Source organism: Papio anubis, chromosome 13, assembly GCF_008728515.1.
Source record: "Papio anubis isolate 15944 chromosome 13, Panubis1.0, whole genome shotgun sequence".
Lineage (NCBI taxonomy): Eukaryota > Metazoa > Chordata > Mammalia > Primates > Cercopithecidae > Papio > Papio anubis.
The window spans coordinates 49,559,507-49,578,142 of record NC_044988.1 but is presented as its reverse complement, the minus strand read 5'-3'; the positions used below and the strand labels follow the sequence as shown (position 1 = coordinate 49,578,142).

The window sequence follows — 18,636 nt, the reverse complement described above, 5'->3', positions numbered from 1 at the left end:
TACCTCCTGAAATGTTCTGCTCTGGCTCCCACTGTCATCTAGGTACACAGACAGCTTCCGAAGCGATGCTGCCACATGAACGCGGGACTGCATTTGGCTGCTGTGGCTCATGAGGGACAGAACAAGTCCAACTCCCAATATACAGCCCGTGCTTGGATGCCAAAAAAGATGAGGTGTTAGGAGCATAAGAAATCCACATAATTGCTCTTCACTTACCATGGGTGTTTACAGTGCTCTCAAACCTCAGTGAGATGGCTGGATTCAAATTCTGCTGCCTAGCAGCTGGTGTGCCCCATCATCCCTGACAAGTACACCCACCTCTCCCCTCAAAACGAACACCTGACATCTAAACAGGTATCTGTGGCCCATGCTAGTGCTGTACACCCCCTGGATAAAAACAAAAGCAGGAAATAGTTTGACTTAAACTTTATGGGTGAGAAGAGGAAAAGGCATAAACCAGCTCTATTTGTGCCCTTACTGAAATGCTGTAGTTTTTCCTGTACCGCCGCTACCTGCATGTTGAATATACTGTGATCAACTGCATAAGGAGAGAAAAGACTAAAATTCAGGATGTGAGCTGAGGACATCTGACTAATAGCAAAGAAGATAAATGCAAGGCATGATTATGAAGTACTACTAAGTGCTTCATGTTTCCTAGTCAACTTCAACAAGTGGAATTTCTTTCCTAAAGAAACTGTGTATTTGTGCACAATGACATTAATCCTTCTCTCCCCTCTGATCTTGCAGAATACCACTGGGTCAGAAGAGAAAATGGACAAATGACAGGCTTGTCAAAAGTTACCCCATGTGACAATTCAATTGAAATCTAGGGCTTTGTGTCCCAATTCTCCTGAATGAATACACATCCATTTAAAGAAAATAATTGTTCTCTCAGAAAACTTCAAGATAGTATGGTAAGATGATGCAGCTTGTGGTAATACTTCAAAGAAAAAAGCTTCTGTCATTGCTTTTTAAATGGAGAAAATGCAATATTTTTCAGAAATCACCCTTACTCTGGCTTGCCTTGCCTCTCATCACGATATCTGCTGCCGAAGAAAACACTCCGGGGCATTTCTCCGATAATGTATCTCAATGCCCACATGTTAGGTCATTTTGCTCTTAAACGGCATCTATCCCCTTGGTCAGGGTCAAGAACATTTGCATCATTTTATAAGCATGTTAGTTACTTCCCCCAACACCTCTGTGCAAATGGAGCACCCACACCTAAAAGAAGACACCCAGAAGGATAGACAGGCTACAGGATTTGCTCAAGGTCACACAGAGAGCATCCAGCAGAGCGCAGCCAATACAAGAGGATTTTTTTATTTCTAGCCTTCTGTCCCATCTGCCAAACCCAAGGCCCCTCTCGGTGCCCTGCATGGTGCCATGATGAAATACGTATGAGAAGGCACCATATCTCAAGTGTGTTTTTCTAGTTTCTGTTGCATAACAATCAGCCATTCAAAAATCCTTCGTAAAGATGCTACGACAGTAACTATCATTAGTCAGGCAGAACTGCTGTTACAGCTTCGTAAACTTAACAAGCTCAACTAGCATAATGCATTTTTGACCAGTTAAAGCAACACCTAAGATCTCAATACAGCATGCTTTTGAGACTAATCACATTTATGGAAGAGGAAAGGCTACTCTTGACTAATATGAATGTAAAGCCTTTGCTATTATTTAGAATCTACAGGGAAGTATAGAATCTATATTGATGCATACAACCATTTGACAGAATTAGACCAAAGATATAATTAGACAAAATTTGATTAATACTTTGACAAATTTGACGTTGTTCCCTCTTTGACTATTTAACTGCTACCTATGCTTAAGATTTCAAATGTTACTTCCTCAGAGACATCATTCCTCGCCCAGCAGAGAGCCTCTTTAATACTCTCCCACAGCACCCTGTGCTAATTTACTTCATACAATTTTAATTATAAACTCTGATGAAAATTATTTGGGGGATTGTTTGATTATTATCTCTTCCCTGGCCTCAAAGCTCCATAAGGGTGGGTACACCTTTTCTGTTTTTTCCCTACCACAGTATCTGCTGCACCTAGTATACTGCTTGGCATATACAAGCACTCAACCAGTATTTATTGAAAGCTGAAGAACTAACCAAATGAATAATTTTAAGAGTCTAGAGTAGAGAGAAGATCTACAGAAGAATAAAAAAGCAAGACTTGATTCTTATGTTTAGTAGGAGGCAAATTTTATGAGTAGTAGAATTCACCGAACATATCACGCAAGATTCAACCAAGAAAATTCAGTTTGTTTCTTGCCAGGCTAACTGCAGAAAGAGGAACACTAGGCTCATCTGGAAAACAAATTCCTCTCAAAGTTCACACCAATAGGGTTTATCTTTCTGAATAAACAAGGAAGTCTTGCTTTTCAGGCTATCCTGGGCACACAAAAATCTCTATCCCCTAGATTGAAGCCCCTCTTTTATCATCTCAGGGGATAGAGACATTAAGGCTTTGAAAAAGACATTTCTGTTTCTAGTCCACATTTACCTAAAATTTATCATAGCAATTATTACTATAACCTAAGCAAGGTTATAATTCACTAGTGATTCTATTCATTGCTACAATGGCAGTTAACTGACTGGTGCAACAGATGAATATATAACAGTGTATGTATATACATGTGCCAATGTCACTGTTACGGCATATACACCTATTGCCCCTCTAAATAGGTCCCCTCTCATTTCACTCAATTTTCCAGTATGCACCAAGAACGTAGTCCTAAAACTTTATTCCTGATTTCCCTCTGATTTCTAAATCTTCTATATTTTAATGTGTTTATTTTTGCCCTAAATCTTAAAATGTTCCCCCAGGTGCTTAGTTCAGCAATTCCACATATTTACCTCATTCTAGCTTCTCTTTGATATGTCTGCCAGCTTTGAACCAAGAACAGCTTGGGCAGAGTTGGCTTTTATATCTTTCTGTCCACTGAAAGCAAAAAGGAATTAGGTGTTGGTGTCTTCGACAGAGGAAATAAAAACAAATTATAATATTGGGTATAAAACTGAACTTAGGAATTGCTAACATAAATGTTCTGTAAGAGTGCTAACAAATGATAAAGAGAATTTGAGTTTTTAAATTCCATACACTATTATGTCATTACTTAGTTGAATCTATTATCAGAGTATATTAAAATATCACCAGCAAAAGAAATCCTGACACTTAAAAGCTAAGCAATTCTGATGTTTGTGTTGCTGTATCAACTCAGATATAATTATATTTTTTTCTAAAATTAATCAGAGATGAATCTTCAATTCCCTAGTTTACCGTAGGCAATCCTGCAGATTAAGTACTAGGCCATCTAATAATTAGTTCTAATAACAGTTAACATTTGTATAGTGCTTTGTAAAGGGCAAAGCACTATACAAATGTTATCGTATTTGTAAAAGCTCAGTAGTAATTAACCAAAGCTTGGGTCGTTGATGACTGCATGACTACAGTTAGGGCTGTGAGGATCACAATGGCACAATGAGCTACCACTAGATGGCAGTAAAATGTTAGTGATAGGCTCACCAATACCAGCCAGCCCAGGTGTGCGGTTCTTTCAGTAGGGACACGTCCATTAAATCAGGGAAGCACGGTGAATTTGCTCTGGGTGAATTCTATCATTTGAGGGAGCACGGTCCCACATCTATTAACTACCTTCTAGTAAGACTTCCACTGTTTCACTTGAGGGAGGCTTGCCCTAGACTCCTGCAATCTCATTAGATAAGGGAATACTTTACACCATGAGCCAGGCTTTCAGGTCTGGGTCTAGTTAGAAAAGCAGAAGAAAGAATTAAAAAATTAAAGAAAAACGTGGGTGACATTTGCACATCAGAAAAAAATAAATACACAGCATACTGTCAAGCATCAAATTGCTTTCTTTCTATTGAACTGTGTTACCCATATCGTGTTATGTAAGAAAAATGGCTTTGAAGTCAGATGTCCCAGGTTCCTCTCTTGGCTCTGTCACTTGTTAAGTATAGGACCTTGAACAAGCCTCCTATATGAGACTCACATTCTTTATCTGTAAACCAGTGATGATGATTCCTACTTCAGTATCATGTTTAGGTTGTGACATGGATGTAAGTCCATGAGAAACAGACGTGAAAATGCCTAGCTCGGCATATAGCTGCTCAGTAAGTATCAGTTGAATGTGAAGCCAAAAAGAGAACTATGCTGGGTGCAGTGGCTCACATCTGTAATCTCATTACTTTGGGAGGCCAAGGTTGGGAGGATTACTTGAGGCCAGGAGTTCAATACCAGCCTGGGCAACACAGCAAGACCCTGTTTCTACAAGAATAAAAAATTTAGTCAGGCATGGTTGCATATGCCTGTAGTACCAGCTACTTGAGGCTGAGGCAGGAGGACTGCTTGAGCCCAGGAGGTTGAACTTGCAGTAAGCCATGATTGTGTCACTGCACTCCAGCTTGAGCAACAGAGTGAGATCCTGTCTCAAAAAAAACAAAAACAAAAACAAAAACAGAAATGCATAAGGACTGACACCTAGAGAGCATTAGTAATGATGAAGCACTAAACTTCATTAACTGTAGGACTAACAGTTTGGAGAGGATGGAGGAAGGGCTTCTTGAAGCACCTGAGCTTTTAATTGGGCTCTAATAGTCAAGTTTCCACTAAATGGACAGGAAGTCCAGGCCTACCAATACAGTTGTTCATTAAGAAGGTAAGAATCAAGAAAGAAAGTAAGAATGAAGGAGTAAGAATCTTATTAGTAATAAAAATAAATTTTAAAGTTAAATATGTTTAGACATATGAAGTTTTTAAGCACCTCAGCATCTGCATGGTGGGTAATTCATCCCCATGGTACTCCTTACATTTAAACAACCTTCCTGAAAATGATGGAGACAATGCCTGAAAGACATTCCTGACTCTGCCCCACTGGCTGAAGCTTGCAGCATCTTAATCTCAAATTTTTTCCAAACTTTATAACATCTTGAGCTACAGCTATAATGAACATCTTTGGGTGGTATGAGGAGGCAGGAGGGATGAAAAGAGACATAAAAATATCTTATTCCTTGGTTGTAAAAGGCAACAATACAAATGCATGGATTAGGTTCAAAATCTCAACTCTTCATTGAATTCAAATAACAGCTAAATTTCCCTATTTTTCTCATTAATCATTTTCTACATTCAAGAGACTTCAACCACGCCATCAAACTCTTTCTTTACTCATATTCAAACCACACTCTTAAGAAGACACTTGACCCCAAAAGTGTTTCTTGATAAACTAGGTGAGTGGCACTAGTTCCTCTCCAATCTTAGCCTGCATCTGAAAGAAGATCCCATAACTACCACCTACTAAATGGACATTTTACTTTATTTACTCCTGATGAAATCCTTTACACATGTAGCTACCACTACCATATCATTTACCCTTTTGTCAGTCTGAAACTAACAGTATAGAAGGTATGTATGTAGCTTTAAACTTATGTTCCTAAAGGCCAGAAATAAAAACACTGATTTAATGCATATTTCAGCAGTGCCCATAATATCAAAAGGTAAATGAGTCAATAAACTGGAAGTTAATGCTTATAATCTGTTAGTTCCTAGTAACAATGAACCCCAGAGGATTCATGCCTGAGGTTCCAAAACACGTGGAAGTCCAAAAACCTATGATGTAGCTCCCTCAAGAATGTCATTATTTTCAAAAGCCTAACAAAACCATATATCACCCATACAAGTCACATAGACTAACTGAAACATTAAATATCTCATTAAATGAGTGTGTTTAACACTTTTTTGAGTATTCTTTTTTTATTATTCCTTTTCGTTTTTATCTTTCATTACTGAAATGAGAAAATAAATTTTAAAGTATTTAGTTTAATAGACAAAAATCCTTAAAAACCATGGGGTTAGCATGGGGAAGGGAAAGGTTCTTAATGCTAAGCAGGTTGGTAATCCCTGATATAATGTGTTTGCTTCCATTTCTACTACTTAGCCACGTTACTTCACAGGGAAACATAAATCATCAGTCAAAGGCCCTCTTAGCCCAATCAAATTCAAATGGCCTCAACAGATCTTTAAAAAGATTAAGTCGGCTGGGCAGGGTGGCTCACACCTGTAATCCCAACACTATGCGAGGCAGTGGCAGGTGGATCACATGAGGTCAGGAGTTTGAGACCAGCCTGACCAACTGGTGAAACCTCACCTCTACTAAAAATACAAAATTAGCTGGGCGTGGTGACGTATGCCTGTAATGCAGCAATTTGGGAGGCTGAGGCAGGAGAATCACTTGAACTCGGGAGGCGGAAGTTGCTGTGAGCCGAAATTCCACCACTGCACTCCAGCCTAGGCAACAAGAGTGAGATGATGTATAAATAAATAAATAAATAAATAATAAAAAGAAATACTTTAAAAAAAGATTAAGTCATGCATCCATGTCCCCATACATGTGCCTCGTATGATAAACATAAGTCAAAACTAAGGTCTTAGTAATATAAGGTGTAAGCTGCAAAATGACAGTTGTTACTCTGAATTTAAGCAATTTATCTATTGCTGAAACATGGTTTTCAGAACAAGGAAGCTTTAATTATAAGTTTTTTAAATTACTTATTACTGAAAACTCTCTGCAAAGGAATTCAAAATCACATCCTACAAATATTTCTCCATATGAATTTTAGGATTGTTTTTTCTAGTTCTGCGAAGAATGAAGGTAATATTTTGATGAGAACTGCACTGAATGTGTAGATTGCTTTTGGCAGTATGGTAATTACCACAGTATTGATTCTACCCATCTATGAGCATGGGATGTGTTTCCATTTGTGTCATCTATTATTTCTTTCAGCAGTGTTTTATAGTTTTCCTTGTAGAGGTCTTTCACCTCCTGGTTAGATATATTCCTAAGTATATTTCTAAGTACCTTATTATTATTATTATTATTTTTTTGCAGCTATTGTAAAAGGGGTGGGGTTCGGGATTTGATTCTCAGTTCGGTCACTGTTGGTATATAGAAGAGCTACTGATTTGTGTACATTAATTTTGTGTCCGGAAACTTTGCTGAATTCTATTATCAATTCTGGGAGTTTTCTGGAGGAGTCCACGTAGCCAAAGCAAGACTAAGCAAAAAGAACAAATCTGGAGGCATCCCATTACCTGATTTCAAACTATACTATAAGGTCACATTCACCAAAACAGCATGGTACTGGTATAAAAATAGGCACATAGACCAATGGAACAGAATAGATAACCCAGAAAAAAACCCAAATACAGCCAAGTGATCTTCAACAAATCAAATAAAAAAAAAAAAACATGAAGTGGGGAAAGGACACCCTACTCGACAAATGGTGCTGGGGTAATTGGTAAGCTACATGTAAGCTTAATTGGCAAACTACATGAGAAAATAAAACTGTACAGAAGGATCCTCAGCTCTCACCTTACCCAAAAATCAACTCAAGATGGATCAAGGACTTAAATCTAAGACCTAAAACTATAAAAATTCTAAAAATAACACAGGAAAAACACTTCTAGACATTGACTTAGGCAAGGATTTCATAATGAAGAACCGAAAAGCAAATGCAACTAAAAACAAAGATAAATAGCTCGGACTTAATTAAACTAAAGAGCTTTTGCACAGCAAAAGGAACAATCAGCAGCGTAAACAGACGACCCACAGAATGGGAGAATCTCTTCACAATCTATACAACTGACAAAGGACTAATATCCAGAATCTACAACAAACTCAAACAAATTAGCCAGACAAAACCAAACAAGCCCATCAAAAAGTGGGCTAAGGACATGAATAGACAATTCTCAAAAGAAGATATACAAATGGCCAGCAAACATATGGTAAACCGCTCAACATCACTAATGATCAGGGAAATGTAAATCAAAACCACAATGCGATACCACCTCACTCCTGCAAGAATGGCCATAATAAAAAAATAATAGATGTTGGTGTGGACACGGTGAACACAGAACACTTCTACGCTGCTGGTGGGAGTGTAAACTAGTACAACCACTACGGAAAACAGTGTGGAGATTCCTTAAAGAACTAAAAGTAGAACTACCATTTGATCCAGCAATCCTACTACTGGGTATGTACCCACAGGAAAAGAAGTCATTACACAGAAAAGTACTTTCACATGTATGTTTACAGCAGCACAATTCACAATTGCAAAAACGTGGAACCAACTCAAATGCCCATCAATCAATGAGTGGATAAAGAAACTGTGAGATACACACACACACACACACACACACACACACACACACACACAATGGAATACTACTCAGCCATAAAAAGGAATGAACTAATGACATTCACAGCAATCTGGATGAGACTGGAGACTATTATTCTAAGTGAAGTAACTCAGGAATGGAAAAACCAAATGTCGTATGTTCTCACTCATAAGTGGGAGCTAAGTTATGAGGATACAGAGGCTTAAGAATCACACAATGGACTTTGGGGATTCAGGGGGAAAGGGTGGGAAGGAGGTGAGGGATAAAAGACTACAAATTGTGTGCAGTGTATACTGCTTGGGTGATGGGTGCACCAAAATCTCACAAATCACCATTAAAGAACTTACTCATGTAACCAAACACCACCTGTTCCCCAATAACCTATGGAAATAAAAAATAAAAATAAAAAATATTTCTCCATAGCATGCAAGACTTATGGCAGTGTAGGAAGCAATGTCTAAGTACCTGTGAGAGTGGAAATAGGAACAACATACTTGTATTCAAGACTAGTGTCAAAGCAGCAATTTTCCAGGGCATCCAAAGACTTCATCAGAAGAAGGTTAATCTCTTGGCCAGATATATCACTGAATGAAGATCAAGGGGAAACAATGAATTATTTAAAATTAGTCAACTGTCCAAAATGCTTAATACAATATTATTCTCTCAATATTTTACTGGAAATACAAGCATTTCTCTTTTAAAAAGTAACAATACTGATGAGTTGCATATGCTTATTTTGTAGTTACAGAAACTAAGTCTGACAAATTATTCAACAATTGGGTTTCTGAGCAGTATAATCACTTGCAAACCAAAAAACACAAAATCTCCTATTTTTGATTTTTCTCAGCCTATTCAAATTTTAAGTCATTGAAAAATAAAAAATAAACTCAGAATTCTAAATTAATATTTCTAAGAACGCTTAAGTGATTTTCTTCAGAATACTTAACATATTAAGCTGACATTATCAATAATGATTCCAAACCTCTTTCTTGCAAAGACTGTCGCTTCTTTTCATGTCTCAATTGTGGAGGCTGTAAATTCTATTCCTTTACTTACATTTTTTTTAAGGGGAGAAAATCTTAGACCTATATGTGTTTGCATTTATACAGAAACTGATGATTTTATAAATGCCTGGGTGTGAAGTATGACTTGCATAGTAAAATAAAACTTAAAAGGTTCTATGGCTGTCCCTTCAGGCCGATTTGTGGGCTTCATCACTGACATTTTAGTAGTGAGAGATTCCTACATCTCAACTCTCATATTGCTACTTCAGATCATGCTAAGTGGAATGTAACTCCAGGAAAGACAACCAGGCAGAGAGCGCTTTTTAAAACATTTTCCCAAACCAAGACTACAGCAGTTTTGCTCAAGGTGAAGGATTTTTTGCAATGAAACAAATGCCCACATGCACATCCCTTGCATCGCACATACAGACTTAATAGCTTTAACTAAATAAATCCTATGAAAGTTGTCCTTTGGAGTAAAATATACTTAAATATCCTAAACAAATGCTAAAGAAATTATACTTGTATTTTCTGGCGGTTATGACAGAAGCAAGAAGCTGTGGAACAATATTCAGGAGTCTTCTGAATAAATTCTAGATTGGAACTTAAATTCAACAGATTTTTCAAAAGCCTTAGCAAAAAACGAAATTATTTCCACAATTCTCTCTCTCTTTTTTTTTTTTTTTTTTTGAGACAGTCTTGCTTTCTCACCCAGGCTGGAGTGCAGTGGCACAATGTCAGCTCACTGAAACCTCAGCCTCCTAGGCTCAAGCAATTCTCATGCCTCAGCTTCCAGAGTAGCTGGGACTACAGGCATCTGCCACCATGTCTGGCTGGTCTCAAACTCCTGGGCTCACGCGATCTGCCCACCTCGGCCTCCCAAAGTGCTGCAATTACAGATGTGATTCATAATTCTCTTCTACATGGTGATTTCTTAGTCTCTGAAAAACAACATACTGTCCTAATTCTGTTTCCATTAAAGGACCACATTGGGACACATTTGATGTCACTGACTAGTCAAAATCAACAGCTCTCAAAACACTTGGTTTTAGAAAAAAATTTAAACTTTCTCCAAAAATGAAATTATCTGTTAGTATTGTTACTACGTGGTTAAAAAATTTATTAGTATCAAAAGGCAAATATTTGAGATTCCTCAATTCCAACAAATTGGGAAGGTGGGAGCCATGAATAGTTATATTAGTAATGGCATTACTAACACACAGACCCTAAGGAGAAGGAGGATGCTATCAAACACAGGAACATTAGGGTAAAGTTAAAATTTGTAGTTATTCGGTGGGTGCTCAGCTAAGGAAGGAGCTTCCTGATGTCTTTGTCCAGGGTTTCCTTCAGGTGTGAATTCAAGTTAGACAGACAGGAGTGGAAGACAACCTAGGAAGCAGGGTCAAGAGTTCTGGGGGAATCATCATAGGTTTCTCCAGGGAGCATGATTAAGTTAACCACAAATACAAGCCTGTCAGCCTAAAAGCAGCAGCATCTCCTCCTAAGTTAGTGAAGAAAGTAGTCAGAGCCAGAATAGGATGAAATGAGTTGCCTCGAATTAAACTGCCACGGCTCATTTTTAGTTGCAAAACATGTTGCTTGAAAAGATACCAAAGAAAGAGCATGGACACAGATGGTGAAGAGACTGTCATTTGTAGCATACTAGCAAAGGGAAAAAAATCACTTTCAAGTTTTAAGTCTTTAAAAATACTTTGTGTTCTGTCACACACATAAGATATGTAACAGTCAAATCACATGCAAAGGGCAGTTTTTTATTCATCTCCAGAACAAGACCTATGTTTATTAGTGATGGTGAACAGGACAAAATGAATATTCTGGCCATATTGCACTTACGGCCTCAAAGACTAAGAGAATCATCCCAATCATCTGACAGATGTTTCTAAGAGCTGAAAATGATCATCTGAAATATGGTATTCCCCTAAATCAATAGCAATTCACATAAAAGTTTCACATACTCATGTTTGTGAACTTAATGGTCTCAAACTGAAATAAATATAGCATAGTGTCATCCAGTTTATCCACACCAACACCAATTCTTGCCTTTGAACAGCTAATTTCTGCCAACCAGGAATTTAAAAAGAATCTAATATCACAACAGAATGCCTCTCCCTACTATCATATTTCCAATGTAGGAAAACAGGGATAATTAAAAGTCACTGACATCAAAATATTCATGATAAGCAAATATTCATGTTGTATCCCACTACAATCAATGTAGATACATAAAATTCTAAGACTTGCTAGAAAATAAAGAATAAGCAGTATGAACAACAAAACAAAAGTAGACTTATGCACTAAAAAAATCTTTCCGATTTAGTGGAATTTTCCACCTGAGTCTATTCCATTAGCTCCATTCAAGGGTCAAGTTAGCAGTCCAAAAATGAGCAATCAAAGTGAACAAAGCACACAGTATAATATGCACAGATTAAGACTCTTTAAGGATTATAAAAATGTGGCTAGGGCACAGGAAAAAAAGCAATATTTAAAGCTGGGTACATGTAGTTCTCAGGTGATTCAGTGATTCCCAACACCCCTTAGGCACTAGAGATATGCCAATCCTCTCCTCTCATTTTACAGTGATATCAACAAAAGATTGGCAGTCATTTTCATCCCATATAAACCAGAATAAAAGAAGCTTTTTACTTACAGCACCATGAGATTAGACTTTTCTCATGTCCACCACACGTAGGTACCGTACCTGGGGCTTTCATCTAAGCATGAAATGATTTTCAAGTAACCAATCACTTTAATACTATCAACTCTTAAAATACATGAACACCTCCATGATGGTATTTTACATAGATAAATTTACTCATAAAGAAGAAGAAAGGATCAACTTGTCCATCTCAGAAAGTTTGGCAAACACATGTTGCTCAGATACAATGTTTATGTATAGGTGTGTATGGGTACAAAATCCTTTGCAAAAAATCACAAAGAAGAAAAGCAGGAATATTTTAATAAACTGTACCTGAGTTTCTCTTCACACAAGCGAGAGAGAAACATCCCTAAAGCAAGGCCCATGTGGATTTGCACGGCTTGAGACTCATCAGCACTTGGTTTCCCAGGTAACCTGGCAGTCAGCATGTTCAGGATTTCCTCAACCTTCTCTTTGCAAGAGATAATGAAAACTGGCACAAGGAGAGACAAAGCCGTGGCGGCAGCAGAACGGGCAATGGCACTAGCTGTGTTTTCACCAGAATAGGACTTCTAGGACATGCCAAAGAAAGAAAACAGGGTTAGCCTTTTATTTACAACATGAAGGAAGCATACCTATCATAAAAGCACTATAAAACCACACAAGCCTCTCTTAGATCCACCCCGGCTGACACCCAAAATAAAACATTTTTTAAAAATCCAAACATTTTTGTCTATAGATTATGTTTTCATTATTAATGAAATATTTTGCTACTAAATAATCAATTAATAATATCCTTTTAAATTTGAAAAACCAAATTACAAGTGTTTTCCTTTTAAAGGTTATAATTCCCTCACTATAAGGCTTGAAACAATTTCAGTGTTTCTAAAAGCCCACATGTGTATATATTTAAAAAAAAAAAAAAATTGAAGCTATCTGAGCTTGGACAAACCAGCAAGTCGCATTATAAATGTCCATAAAGCTAGGAGTTTTCCAGGAAAGAAAGGAAAAGAGAGGAAAAGAGTTTAACTTTAGTATAGAGAAACAAGTATAAATTTAGCACAGGGATCTATTGGCACATCTCCCAAAATTTTTTGGTGGGAACACTTCCCAGTAGATGGATTATTTCCTTCAGGGGGTTAATTCCTTTTAATTAAAAAGGAAGTTGAAATCCTAAAAGCCTTTGGTTACAAAGCAATAACCAGCTATTCAAAATGAAATGGAGAGCTCTATATGCCCCTTCCTACATGTAATTATGGGAAAAGAAATGAATAACAGCCGTAATAAAATGACAGAGCAGCTGAATATGAACAGCTTCTATAAGAATCCCATGTTAGAGAGTTCTACCAGACATTATATATATTTATAAATATGTCTCAAGTGGGAAAGAAAGCCCATTTATCATTCCTCACTATTATCCAATTTAAAATTTCAGACACACCATAAGGACGGTGTTGTCCCTTGCAGTCAAAGCACATTAAAATGTGTTTTTAATTCTAGGCCCATTTGCTCTCTAAGCTTTGGTACTTTAAGGATAAAAATCAAACATACTAAGTTACACTTTAAATTAATATAGCACTATTTTAATGATAATGTTACTCAAAACGACCCAGCTGGTAGCACACAGGAAATAAAGTGACTTTTAAAATACGGCTTTGAAAAGTATGGTAATGCAAAATCTCACAAAGGTAAGAGGCAATCAGAGCTGACTAGTAAAGAGATTATTTTTATTGGTTTGTAAGAACTAAGCAGCATATGAGAAATTTCATACAGTGCCCTGCTCTGGTGAGTATCTGAACTAGATAGTTATTACAAAGACCTCTAAATAAGCATCTAAAGTTTTCATTCATCATTAAAGAAATAAAAACACTTCTGATAGAATATAAATCATCATACAGCAATTAACTTTTTGAGCAAAATTTACCTTCCAATTTAATTCTACATCATCTCATAAGTCATTTTTTTTTTTAACCTTGACTATGGTTAAAAATCTAGCTCTAAACCCAAAGCGCCTGATGAATACATACCCGATCTTCCCAAGGGCAGGAGGACAGAGGCACACACAATATACAGAGAAGACCTTCGGCATTGAGGTTTTAGGCTAAATTCATGATCTTAGCAACAGTTCAGAATTTGTATTGTATTTTTATTAAAATCAACTATAATCCTCTGCCACTCAGCTGATTGTCCCATGATCATTATAATTCCCTAGGCAATGGATAGTAATAGGGTAGAACCAAAATAGTTCTACACAGATATAGAAATAAAGCATGTACTACGACCAATAAAAGGAAAAGGAAACCTAAACAAAAAAGTCTTTTCTCATTTTGCTTCAAATCTTAGAATACAAGCATGAAGACAGAGGATAGGTAACAGGTGGCTTTTTTTTTTTTTTTTGTAGTGATCAACAACATTACTTTGTATTTACAGAGTATTTAACGGTTTTCAAAACATTTTTACATAAAATATATTATTTGATCTTCACAGTCTTTTTAGACAGTTGGCAAAGCATTAATTTTTACTTTCATTTTGCAGATAAGAAAAATAAGAATGATGAAGTAAGTGTCAACAGTCACAAAAACAAGAAAGGGGGAGCAAGGGCTACAATTACTGCAGATGATATTGTTTAATTCCTTCATTTTATAAATAAGGACAAAAAGACTCAAAGAGGTTGAGTGAATTGCCCAAGGTCACACAACCTGAAATGAAAAAAAAAAACTATGGCTAGAAACTTGGAGTCCCCACATTTCAGACACCGTTTATTCTACTACAACTGTAGCTCTCGACCCTGACTACACATTAGAATAACTGAGAGAGCTCTCAAAATGCTGATGCCCAGAGTTTATCCACGAGCAATTAAATCAGCAGTGGGGACTACACATCAGTATTTCTTTTTATATGTGTGTGTATATATATATTTCACATGTTATATATGCATATGTACATACATATATATTAATATTTATAGACATTTCTTATAATTTATATGTAATATTTCCATATTTTTTATATATAATATTTCTTGTGTGTGTGTATTTAAAGTTCCCTAGGTGATTCTAACAAATAGCCAGGGATGAGAATCATTACACTATACAATGGATTTCTTTTTTTTTTTTTTGAGATGGAGTTTTTCTCTTGTTGCCTAGGCTGCAGTGCAATGGTGCAATCTTGGCTCACCACAACCTCTGCCTCCTGGGTTCAAGTGATTCTCCTGCCTCAGCCTCCCAAGTAACTGGGATTACAGGCATGCGCCACCATGCCCGGCTAATTTTGTATTTTTAGTAGAGACGGGATTTCTCCATGTTAGTCAGGCTGGTCTCGAACTCCCAACCTCAGGTGATCCGCCCACCTCGGACTCCCAAAGTGCTGGGATTACAGGCATGAGCTACGGCGCCTGGCCTTTTATATAATGGATTTCATGTGAACAACTGATGTCCTAAGAGTCAACCCTTGAGTTTTCTGATCATGTTTTATTTCTTGCACTTACATAATAAAACCAGGAGAGAAGCTGCCCTCTGGGTTGGTAATGGCTATCCACAATGACCAAGAGTGTATCAAGTACCATGGAAATCCACTCTTTCATTGAAAGGAAATTAGGTTGAACCTGCAGATGAATTAAAAACATGAAATGATTATGGAAAAAAGAAAACAAATCTAAAGATTATTTCTAAATCCAGGGTGCAACTCCCTTCTATATTAAACAATAAAGTGCTATCATCAAAAAGTAAACTTCATCTGCTTGGACTATGAGCATGCAAGTATGAGCTGTACAGGTAGTTGACAAATACACATTTTACCCTCACCTGTGCCCCAAAAGAAATAAGATTTACCTTTTATGAACAAGTTAGCAGAAGAGGATAGATGCTGCAAAACATAACTATCCAAGAGCTCTTCAGAGCTCTCCTGCGTTGAGTGAATCATAGTGAAGATAATATGGAGGTTAAAAGGACAGATGTGCAAAAAACACAATTCAAAAATTCTCATTTCTATGACTTCTTATGTGACAAAGGAGGCAATAAACAGCCCACAAAATTCTGATCAACATCTCTAGCATTTCTGGTGACTATTAACATTTAGTTGTCATTTCAAGCATCTTGACAACATTCACCTAACTCACTGAAAGATTAGGTAGAAAACATGAATCATCTTCAGTTTGACAAAGAAGAGGAAAGAGAACACAAAACCAAAACAACAAAACCCCACTCATTAAAAATAAAACTTGGTTATTAAAGTCACTCATGACCATGGATGTCAAAAGCATTCATTAACTCACATGGTAACTGGAATTATTGTAATTCCTTGAATCAAACAAGGCTGTCACATCTTCAAATCTTTTGTTGGTGGTCATATGCAGGTTTGAATAACGTTTGAAAGTTTCAACTTTAATTAAATAATGAGGTCTTGAATTTGCATTGAGTAATAGCTAAAGGCAAGGTCATCATGAATAAAAGCAAAGCCCTATCTTTGGACTGTGTGGTTTCTCAATGTGTGTTGCAGTGTGTTGGTGTGGAGGAGAAAGTGAGAAAGGCTGGAACTCAAACTCTAAGCTAGACCCCTTTATTACTGGGAAAAATACTGTATAACTGGTAGTTTGACAAAAATAACACCAAAGTGAAGGGATCATAGAAAGGGGCATTGACTTTTTAGGTTGTAGATCTATGCAGCATGTTGCCTCTGTTAAAATATTCCATGGCTCTCTGAAAGACATGAAACATTTCCTCTCTATAAAATTTCCATCTTTCTTATCAGTAAGATTCTAAGTTTAAAATTAAATTTTCATAGGGTAATTAACTAATATTATTCATGCAATAATCCCTTGGCCTCTTTCCCTTCCCTACATGTAATATATATCCATGGCTTTTGCCACACAGCACCAATTCTCTGTTTACTGGTAGCAGCATCCTTTGCAGAGTTCCGTCTTCCCCCCTATTTGAAGGTTAAATGCTCAATCAAGCTAGCTGTCCTACACTATCCAAGGGGTAGGCCTAGGACCCAAGGGACTCTGAATTTTAAGTAAGTGATACAAGGACAATAAATGACTGAAGTTGTTCTCGCCCACTGGAGGTGGTCTGCTTAGATGTTTCGTTAGTACCTGTTGCCTGGACTCCCCAACTTGCCTTGGTTCTTGTTTTTCCCAAAACTCAGTTTTTAAGCTTTGCCTTCAATTCCATGGGCTTCTAGATTCCATATACTTCCTGTTCCTTTTTTGTTTAAATGAGTCATCAGAGTTGGTTGTTTTTAGTGTACCACCAAAAAAACCCACAACAAAAAAAGAATACAGATAGCCCATAAGATACTCCTTGAGGACAGAGACAGACTGAATAGTTTTGAATGGTTATTATTAATGAGAGCTTAGTATCTACGAGCTGTTGTGCTTCACATATATTAATTCATTAATCCTTCCAATAATCCTATCTGGTGAGTATTGTTATCCCTCCACTTTACAGATGGGGAAATAGCTTCTGAAAGAGGAAATTGCTACAAATAGGCCACAGAGGTAGTAAGTGGAGGTAATAGGATCTAAATATAGGACTTTCCTATTCCAAAGCCTATATTTTTTAACAACTCAATTATGTCGTCTCTGTATGATGATGGCTACCAGATAATGAGACTTAAAACAAGAATAAATTCATGCCTTTTTATTTAGACAGATACGAATTATCCAAGAAAGTACACTGGAAATGAATAGTGGCCAGCTCACCACATGTTTAATTAAGAAATAACTGCCTTGCAAAAATGAATAGGCACTTTGTCATTGACATCTACAATTAAAATGCAAAGTACATTTTTTTTCAGTCAATAAACACTGCTTATTTATCATTTTGACAGCATTGTTCACTTTCAGTAAGCCTAGTTAACCTTGTAAGATTGGTTACCACTGATGTAAATACAAAAAGATAACCCCTATGGCATAACATTGGCACCTTCAAATAGATATGACCACTTAACTGTGATGGAGAAAGGAAAACAGAAAAGCAGCAAAGTTAGGAAGACACTAAGGCTCACAGTATAAAGGCCCATCAAGTACTATAACTTGGTGCCATAATCACAGAATCTACCCTTGTAAGCCCAGGGCCAGGCTACTTAAAGCCAGGCTTAAAAAGACATAACCAAAGCCCAATTGTTTAAATTACCCCAACTAACCTCCAGGAGCCCGTCAGAGTCTGAGGAGAGGCTGGCTTCATGTCTAGACACGACGACAGCAAGGCTGCTTAGAGCTAACAGCGCATTGCCTTTCACTACCGGACTCTCCCTGTTCAAAAGGAAAAAAAATTCAACAGAGAACTTTGGTATTAACCAGGAGAAGAGAAAGAGCTAATATAGGAGGGTAGATGAAGTCAAAAAGCAACTTGTATTCCTTCACAGAGTCTTGTAAATGCAGGTCTGTTTGTTCCCTGAGGCCAACAGTTTCTTTCCTTCCTTCTGAGTCTAGAGCTGATTCTGAACTCTTATCAATGTAGTATGGGTCATTATGCCTTTTTATAACTTAAAAATCCAAGCTTAGTAAGTTGTTTCTTCCTAAATTTTTATTTCATCATTTAACATTACATTTCCTAGGCTCTCTTCTGTGTCATTTTTGGCCTATTTAAAATTATTGATTTGTTCTAAAAACATAACTAAGACAGTTATGTCAATAAGCCCAGCCGAATAGAATGCTCTTTGGCTTTTCTGAAGCACTGGTACGTTGAACTGGCTTCTAGCAAACCACTTCAGACTGCACCTTACAATCTGACACATGGCAGCTTTTCTCACTCATTATTATCCT

At 37.0% G+C, this 18,636-nt stretch overlaps 1 protein-coding gene across 5 annotated transcripts in view; it reads right to left on the bottom strand.

Moving 5' to 3' along the window:
• Positions 1-18,636, bottom strand: part of FOCAD (focadhesin) — a 315,881-nt gene that overhangs the window by 55,392 nt on the left and 241,853 nt on the right. For all 5 annotated transcript variants that reach the window (XM_017949827.3, XM_021927475.2, XM_031654276.1 and 2 more), the window contains 5 exons: positions 18,015-18,123; positions 15,358-15,474; positions 12,204-12,442; positions 8,705-8,794; positions 4-151 (listed from right to left, as the gene is read on the bottom strand). In XM_017949827.3, coding sequence (XP_017805316.2) covers positions 4-151; positions 8,705-8,794; positions 12,204-12,442; positions 15,358-15,474; positions 18,015-18,123 — 703 coding nt within the window. The remainder of the gene's footprint in view (positions 1-3; positions 152-8,704; positions 8,795-12,203; positions 12,443-15,357; positions 15,475-18,014; positions 18,124-18,636) is intronic.